Source organism: Limulus polyphemus, unplaced genomic scaffold (genome assembly GCF_000517525.1).
Source record: "Limulus polyphemus unplaced genomic scaffold, Limulus_polyphemus-2.1.2 Scaffold3394, whole genome shotgun sequence".
NCBI classification, from domain to species: domain Eukaryota; kingdom Metazoa; phylum Arthropoda; class Merostomata; order Xiphosura; family Limulidae; genus Limulus; species Limulus polyphemus.
In genome coordinates this window covers 103,414-113,021 of record NW_013669004.1, presented here as the reverse complement: position 1 = coordinate 113,021, position 9,608 = coordinate 103,414, and the positions used below count along the sequence as shown (strand labels likewise).

Sequence of the window (9,608 nt, the reverse complement as noted above, 5' to 3'; positions counted from 1 at the left end):
GGATATACCTTTTGAATTTAGGAAAACTTTAACTATTCCCACTACCAATAAGTTCCCATATATCATTCAGTCAGAGTTAAAAAAATAGCAAACTTAAAGTTCTAACCCAGTAATATCTGTTATAAATATAATTCATATTGTGATGAGTATTAAAGTATTTTTTCAGCCTTTTATGCAATAATTTAACAGAGTTAATTATATGACTGTGCTTTTAAAGTATGACTTTTAGAAACACAGAAGTATTATTTTTATGTTATCAGAGATATATTTGCTGTTCACAATTGTACTCCTTACTTATATAGTTTACCATAATTGTCTATTAGAGAATGAGGAACATGACATAGGTGCTTTCTAATAATAGAGAGAACTTGAATTAGGTGTTTAGACTTACTTGGGATTTGGGTTGCTTTCCTCTTGGTATTCTATTTGAGTGGCAAAATTAGATTATGTAGCCAACCAGGTTTGAGTTTGAGCAGTGCAAGTGGATTCAACAGTCACACTTATTACAGTAATACAGTTCTTATAGGATGGTCAAGTTCTTGGAAAGGGTTCAGAAAAGAGCTACCAGGATGATACCAGTTATGGAGAGGGCTAATGTGTAAGGATATGGTGGAATCTGTTGGCGTAATTTTACTGGTCAGGATCCACAAAAACATTAAATTTTCATAAAAACTGCAGGCATTAAAATTAGAGTACACACGTTTAAGCAAAACACAAGCTAAGGATAATACCATAGGGTAGTAAGCCTTTGGAATAGCTTATCTTCATTTGTGGTAGAAGCTATAACATCAAAGGATTTAAGTAATTTAAATGAGTATTTAAGAGTAAGAGCTGGATATACATATAGGAAAAGAGATTTTTCTGTGTATATAAAACAACAATTACATGAGATGGTTTGGGAGTTTTCTTATTGATGCCTACTAAATAAGGGTGGAGAGTGGTGGAGTTATTCAGCATCTCATGATGTAACACTTTCAGGGTTTTCTTGAATGGTTCTCACTGTTAATGGTGGCAGGCTCAGTGCTCTAGCAATATCAACAGTCCGTTCTACTTTTTCAAAGCACCTTAAAACATCCATCTTGACATATACACTATCACTTCCTGGATGTTTAGAACTTATTTTTCCAGGGGTTTTGCTTCAAATTGATGCCACATTTGTTTACAATCTGTGTACTTGTTGGTAGCATTTGTTTTCTCAAGAGCAGTGCCACTGTGGATGCTTTTGTGTGCATTGTTCAAAAATAGTGTTTTTTAAGTATTTTTAAAATATGAAATATGTGGAATTTTCATTTATTGTTTATTTATTATTGAGTCGATGGTGTAAAAGCAAAATCGTGTAAAGAGGGGCCATGTATAGCGAGGACCCCCATTGAAATGAACTTAAACTTAATTTTGGTTGCATACTCTCATCCTTCTCAAAAAACCATTTTTTAAATTAAAGTTATAAATTTGTGGAATGTTGTTAGTTTGAATTAAAAAATAAATGGATGAGTAAGTGGATGTGTGTATGTTTGAGGGGGGTACGTCTCATTTATTTTGATGAGGTGAAGATTAATTTTGTTTGGGTGGGTGACTTTCCACTTTTTTTTCTTTTGTTCTTTTACATAAATAGCAAAACATTGATAACTAATGATTAGACATTTAGAACAAACTTGCTGGCTGTGCTGCATAAATGCACTTAAAGGCTTTTCAGGTCCATTCTTTACATATCTTTGTAAAATATTTCTCACAAAACATTCAACTTTAAACAATTTTGTAATGTCCACTGTTCAGTTTAAATGATTTCATTGAGTAAATACAAATACCTTGTTTTTGTCTTTCAACAAAGACAAGATATATATTCACTTGTCTGTATGAAGATTCCTACCAGAAAAAGTTAATGATTGCTAATTTTTATTTTTGTTTATATTGAGATCCATTCCTAAGAGCATGTCCCTTTTAGAGATTTTTTATGCTTGAAAATCCAAATCTTTTACACATGTTGGTTTTATGTTCTAAGATTTCATCTAACTTCAATACTGTACCGAAAGTAAAGCTCTTTTTTTTTTCATCTATGTATCAGTTTCGTGAGTTGTGATTTTTGTTTTCAACTTAATATTTTCAGTGTTTGTCATTAGTTTTTATTTTGGATAAATTTTTATTGATAATTTGCTTTAGATAAATCTGATCATTAACATAGTATTTATAATTGAATTCAAGAGTATATCTTTAGCTATGACAAAAATGCTTGATTAGCTATTGTGAAAGATATTTCTTTTTAAAAGCTTAAAAAAAAACACCATAGGTTATATTTGCTTTAACAATTTTCAGTGCCAACTACCATTTACAGCCTTTTCAAAGTCATATTTTTGTTTGTTAATTTGATTTTTGAGTTTTATAACTTATTGGGGTTGTATTAATTATATATCTATCTTTGCTAATTTGCACACAAAAAAAGTTTGATAGCTAATTACTAGCTATAAAGGCTTTATGAACCTGTTTAGTTGCAAGTGCATTAATAACAAAAAATGAAAATAGAAGTTAAATTAATATATTTTTCATAATCTTCTACATCTTAAAAAATATTTCCCACATACCTCTAGCTTAGGAAAACTGAATTTTTAAGATTGATTAAGATTTATACAAGATTGAATTTAGTTTTTTATTCATTTCAGAGTTCTGTTGTCAAACAAGGAGAAAAGATAGTAATCAGTGATAATTGTTTGCCTGGTGTCTTGTCTGTTCTGCTTTGTGGTTTTACTTCAGATGGAGTATTAACTAGAAAACAATCTATTAGATAACAAAACTTAAAGAAATTTAGTATTTGTTTTTTGAAAGAAATCAACTTGGATTTTGTCACTGCTGCAAGTACAATAGAGGTCTCGTCCAACACTTGTGCCATTAGTGACTTCTCATGATTTTAGATTATGTAGTTTAAGAAGCAAACAAGACTCATTCAAACAAACCTTTAGAGGAACTGTCACTTGCCATGGAGTCATCCGAAAGTCGGTCAACACAAATAACAGTTAGTGATAGTATTTCTATGAGCTTACTAAACACTGAATGTGAGAATTTTGATAGCTGCCAGACCAGAAAGTTTAAGCAGGTTGGTGCCCTCACTGGTGTTACAGATAGCCTAAAGAAGTCAGTGATAAGTCTAGTGAATGATTTTGCAAACATGCAGGTAATGCCCTTACATGAAGAGAAATGTTGTCATGTTAGTAATATCCTTGATAGCAAGGATGAGGAGACAAGTATGAGTAATCAGAAAGATAAGTCAGATAAACAAAGATCTAATAACAGTCCTAAGTTCTCATCATCACAGAAAATATTCTCACCACCCATAGAAGAAAAGGTTGATACTCTGTCTTGTACACCAGAAACTAGCTTTTTAAATTCTACTGTTCATAAAGACTTGCACATGTATAGCAAATTTGAAGCAATAGATTCAACTGAAACTGTAACTGTGAGTAATGCATGTAAAGAATCTTTTGTTTCATCAGTAAGCTACGAAGATGTTGGTATATGTATGGAAATATTTGCTCATGATGATAAAGGCTATCCAAATGATGATGGATCAATTTCTTATGTAGCTGTTCAAACAATAGATTCAAGTTCTATTCCCAACAGTGTCACAGAGAAAACCTATAAGATGGGAGATATAAATACCCCTGTCCACAATGATTTAGTTCCCACTGTTTCTGATTATCTTGATCATTCCATGATACCAAGGAGAATTACTGATAACCCTCATTGTGGAGTTTTTTCTGATGCTCAGAGTGAGGTAAGATAAACTGCTTGTTTTTACAACATAAAACATGCTTTCTCTCTCTGGAAAATAAATAAATAAATCACCTATAAACTACTACAACAATCTATTGAAATGTAATGATGTAAGAAAATGATAAATAGCATTATTTTGAAGAGGAAATATGCTAGATTATTTTTAGATACATTTATGTAGATAAATAGCACTCGCTTACAAGATGTGTTTTATTTGTGGCTTGTTTTTTAATTTGGACACCTTATTTGCATGCTAGACTTTTTAAGCCAATTTATTGAAGTGATTTGTAAAGAACCATTTCACAAAAGTAATTATTTACTGATTTTATTGCTGGAGAATAAAAAGATAGAAATTAATATTACAAAATGTGACAAATAATTTGTGACAAATTTATGACATTTTAAAAATCCTTTACTAGTTTTAATGACTTGTAAATTTCTCCAATATTATTCTTGTAGAACTTTACTGTAAATTCAGAAATATATATATACTGTAACATCATATGTTTTTATTAACTTCAAGATTTAAGAAAGATTTATATTTGTTCTGTACTGATTAATATATGTATATGAAATGAAATTATAGAATATGTTTGTATAGAATAATTATGAACTCATGAAGAACACATGATAACAGATTTTGAAAGAATATATTTTTACTCTTAAATGGGTATAAGTGGTTTGTTTCAGACAGACATGCAGCTTTATAGTAGTGAGCATGTGTGTTTTATAGGCTATAAATAATTTTAATGGGTCTTTGTTTTGAAACTTATACATGAAAGTACAATTGAACTTCTAGGGACAACAGCAAATGTTACTGTGCTCTAAAAAAGCTATAGTAATACACACACTGACTGGTACTTTGAGATTTCTACATACATATTTGTAGAACATTCCATTTATCTTCATAAGTAAAATGAGTTCTATAAAAACAGAGGTGTTGAGAAAACTGCACAAAACAAATAATAATCCAATAGATATTAATGTATGTTATGTCTGAACCTTATCAGTTTAATACTTTGAAAACCTTATTATGTTATACAACTTGAAAGTACATGATCCTGAAACCGAAATAGGTTGGTTTATATCACACTTGTTTGACAGAAGAAATCCAATCAATAGATGAGAAAACACACCAAAAAGACTATATTATGCTAGTTTTGAACTTTGAAAAACCTTATACCAACTTGTTGACAGTATGTGAAGCCAAACACATCAATGTACATCACCTCTCAGTTCATTGTTTGGGAAATCAGCCAATGGATAAACATAATAACATGAATGTTTTTCACTTGTGTGGAGAGCCATTGGACAAACAGAGGCTGGGAAGTCATAGCAGCAAAGTGTTATTGAAAAGGGGTGGAACCACTTCCAAATGATAATGGTTGTTTGGAGAAGGCAGACCATCTTCTATAATACAAGCGAATGACTGATATTTGTCAATCTTGGATTACAGATATTATATCAGATGTTCACAGCCACAACTGAACAACTAATCAGCATACAGATGGTTAAGAACAGACTTCATAGGGCTGTCCTGTGTGCCAGTTGCTCACAGTAGACATAAGAAAGACAAAATGGGAATTTACAAATTTATATACAGAGAGCAAAGTAAGTGTTTATTGCTTTGAGTAGTCTAGATTTGTGATTTCTTTTCCACAGTTAGTCCCAAGTTATAAGGTTAGGTTTCAAGTGCTGTAGCAAATATATTTAACAATATGCTGAATTTAGTGGTGCACCAAGACTAACACATTCTTATGTGAATTATTAACTAATACTGTGCTTAAAAAGCAGAAAATGCAAGAAAAAGTACACTGACTGGCAATTTTATTAGGACTTTCACCCAGGATTGCAGTGAACCATTTTTTTGCCACAATAATATTCTAGATTTGGCAAGACATAGACTCCGTGAGATGCCAAAAGCTTTATTGTTCAGTTTTGATCCATTTGTTGAAGAGTATGGTTTACATATGATGGTAGAGGATTACTGTGGCAGATGTGACATTCATGTCCATACTAAAGATGCTTTAAGAGGTGAAGGTACATAAGTCTTCCTAAACGTATAGTGGCTGAAGATAATTAAAAGAAAATACTTCTGAAAGTTAAAAAACATTTCAGATTACATTATGTATCTCTACACATAATAATTAGCTAACAACTTGGTGCTACTGCCCAAACCTTTTTTTGCATGCACCAAATCTTCAAAATAGCTTTCACCCATGCATAGAATAAAGTATACTAAAGTATGCTAGTCTTTGTTGTTAAGCATCATCAGATTATGACCCATCTACTGTAAGGAGGCTGACACAACCTCCTTGCATAGTACTCTCATAAGCCTCTTCAAACAAAAGTTTAAAATTGAGAATTGAGAAAGAAAGATAAACAAAAAATTCAGTTAACTCTTTTGTGGATTTTATTGAACATGAATTCTCATATCCATGTTTCAAAAGCCTCCCAAAATTTAAATGCTCCTAAATAGGAGTCATATTTCAATGATTGCTGTAGGTACTCTGGCAGTGAGTTATGTTACTGCCATTGTATATCAAGTAATTACTTCTGTCCTACAATCTTTGTTCAAACCCAGGATTTGTAGCCCCCTGCTTCTGTAGTTTCTGGTGAGCCTGCCCTGTCTTTGGACTATTTTGAACAGCTCTTCCCACCACCTGCCTTTACTTCTGATTCTTTTATCTCAGACGAGGATCAGGAAATTCCACATTCTTCCTTTACTGCTCTACTAACACGAGTATGTGATATTCTTTCTCTTACATCAGTTGTTAGTGCTAGTTCACAAGTGAGCTAATTGTGTGTGCCTTAAACCTAGAGAGAGCCATCCCAGTGACCCCATCTACAGGAATTTAAGACCGAAGTAGTGTGTTGCAACAATCCAGGCACACAACCCTTGGCATCAGTTAACCATCAGGTTATTTTCCTCCCTTTCATTTTTTCTTTCCCCCTTTACTTTATATCATTTCTTATTATTTTCTGTCTAAGCTTGATGTTGACTTTAACCCATTAACTGCAGATGACGGATAGTTCCGTCATAGAAGTTCTATGGCTTAGCTGCGAATGACGGAAATATACATCAGTCGCACATATATAACTATAGCTCTATGCGAATGACGATAATTACCATTTTATTGTCATTGATGGCAACTCAGTTTTATCTGTGAGTCAGAAAATGGTAACTGAGCTGCTCCTGCAGCAGTTAATGGGTTAAGTTGCTGTGTCCTCTCCAACCTCAAAACTTTTACTCTTATCGCATGGAGTCTGGATCTTTCTTTTTCCTAGAACTCCAATCCTTTGAATCTCTTCTTCCAGCTTAAGGATTTTCTTATTCCATTTTGGCTCTCTCACACACCTAGTTTGCTCATTTTTATATTTTTCTTGCTCAATTCTGATAAGATATCTTACTTCTTCTCACATAACTTTTCTCAACTTGTACTGCCCTCTATATGTGCAGATTGTTTCTTGCCTCAAGCCTTGATATTCCTACCTACCCTCACGTGTTTTCCCACTTGCATGCATTATAGCATGCAAGTGAGTATGTGACAACCTTCTACCAATAGGAGTGCAACACAACTCTTAGCACATCTGACTCCCTCTATGCAGCTAAGCTCAGCTTCATTTCTCAGTTGGTACTCGTGGTACATGTTTTTTCGCTCTCACTTTACTTCGCAGAATTTCAATCAGTTATTTGTATTTTTAATAAGAACTTTGTTTTTTTTTGTCTTTACATTTGCTAAACTTCAGTTCTACAATTTGAGTTCATAAATGTTAACATTACATGGCTTTTATTTTCATACATGTTTGTTTGGAGCTCCCTGTGTGGACTTTTCTACTTCCACTCATAATTACCATAAATTCTGAGTTTCATGTTACAACTACTACCACTGCTTTTCCTACTGAAGTTAACCTTACTTCATCAACAATGGCTTCGAGTCCACAATTATCAGGAGATGATGTTATAACCTTGGGAGTTGGGAGTTGGCTACCTTTATGTGGGATTCTGATTTGCCTGTGGATTATCCTGTCATGCCTTGTTCATGGATACCTGAACAAGACGATGATTTTGACAGCTTGTTTCCTCCTCATCCTATGCTACACAGTCATATTTAGCTCCAGCAGATGCACCTAGGCCTCCTCCTCTCTTCCCGGAGGTGATAAACCAGGTTTGTTATATTTTGCCTTTGTCTCCCATTTCCTTTGAGTTCTCCTCTTTCCTTTTTAAGTGAGACACCTTCGTGCCAGTATCTTGTTCTCACCGGATATTGGGATTCATTCATTACATTCTGAAGTCAGTATGCCTCGACCCCATAATACTTTGGCTTATCATTGGTTTGCATTTCCTTTTTTTTTTAACTCCCAGCATTTGATTTTCTTCTGCCTCTGTGGGGTTCGGATACTTTGGTCATGTTTTCCCAACCTCAATTTTTCCATATATGCCTTCCTTTATCCTCCCTCCTTTGTTCCCTTTCTTTGATTTACCTTCTGTCTGAGTCTCTTCATCGTTCCCTTGAGAGGGTTTTGTTGGAGACTTGTGATCTGAATTTTCTACTCCAGCATGTTTGTCCTCTATAGCCCTTTCCCTCCAAACATGGCTCCTCAGTTGAGATATTTTGGGTCAGGATGCTCTTTTGTCTCCTGTTCATTTACACCCCACCCTTCATAAGAGACTTGCATATGGCTTCTGTTTTAAGGTAAGATATATTTTGGTGTCTTCCTGACTCATTGGAGTCCAGAGTTGAGTGTCCCTGTTTGCACACCTCCCTTTTCTCATTGGCTTCCCATTGGTCTCAACCTCATTCTTCTTACCTTCACACCTTGTTTCTTCTTAACTCTTTCAGCACAGGCTCAGTCCCTGGGACTGACCTCGTAACTATTTTGTGCTTGTTATAATTTTCATGCTATAACCTTTAGATTAGTAAGCATATGTTGACAAAATCTGGCAGATTATCAGTAAACATTACAATGCTTTCATACGCAAAATATAAATTTTTTGTTATCACATCGTAAAATTTATAAAGCAATATTTTTCTCATGCCTTTTTTTCATTTCACATGTTGCCTATCCAACATGGAAAGTAATTTTCTTTTAAGATTAAAAATACTTTTGTGTAGCAGAAAATTTTAAAATTTCACATGTGAAATCTTTAAAATGTCCAGCTAGTTATCAAAACTTTATATTTTATCTGTTCTTTTCAGTAACACATCTCTGTACAAATTTGGTCAATTTGACCGATCTCATAACCAAGTTAGAAAAATTAAGAAATAAATATAAGTTATGCCTTTCTTGATCTAGAATGACTATAGATTATAACACAAAACATAAATGTGTAGACTAAATAGCTTAAGCCTCATAACATTATACGTTTATATATATTTATTATTTTTATTATATTGACCTTTTAGCCATGCCTGGCTAACAGTACAGAAGTTACAATTATGAGTAGTATGTGCACTAATGTTACTACATCCAATAATATAAAACTGACTTTTGTCTTTACAAAGTGACCTATCTTGGCTGTGTTTTAGTGGACTAGTATTTTGTAAAATACTGTCACATTTCAATTATTATACATTACAGTATGTATACAGATTATTGGTATTTAGAAATATGTTCTTAAACATATTTTTTCTTAAAACATAGAACAGTAAATAAAGAAGTAAAGCAAACAATTATCTATTCTACTTACAACCTTTGTACTCGGTTGCTGCTTGACTTGGGTTGCTAAGCCTGTTAAAATATTTGCGCATGGAGGATATGAAATGAAATAAAAGTTTTTAGGTTTTATATATATACAGTTGAATAACCAAAAATCATAAATTACTATATCAATACCAAACAAT

At 33.1% G+C, this 9,608-nt stretch overlaps 1 protein-coding gene across 1 annotated transcript in view; it reads left to right on the top strand.

Moving 5' to 3' along the window:
- The window catches only part of LOC111088239, a 51,104-nt gene that overhangs the window by 14,204 nt on the left and 27,292 nt on the right, over positions 1 to 9,608 (top strand). Inside the window, exon 2 of the mRNA XM_022397755.1 lies at positions 2,655 to 3,763. Coding sequence (XP_022253463.1) covers positions 2,969 to 3,763 — 795 coding nt within the window. The 5' untranslated portion in view covers positions 2,655 to 2,968. The remainder of the gene's footprint in view (positions 1 to 2,654; positions 3,764 to 9,608) is intronic.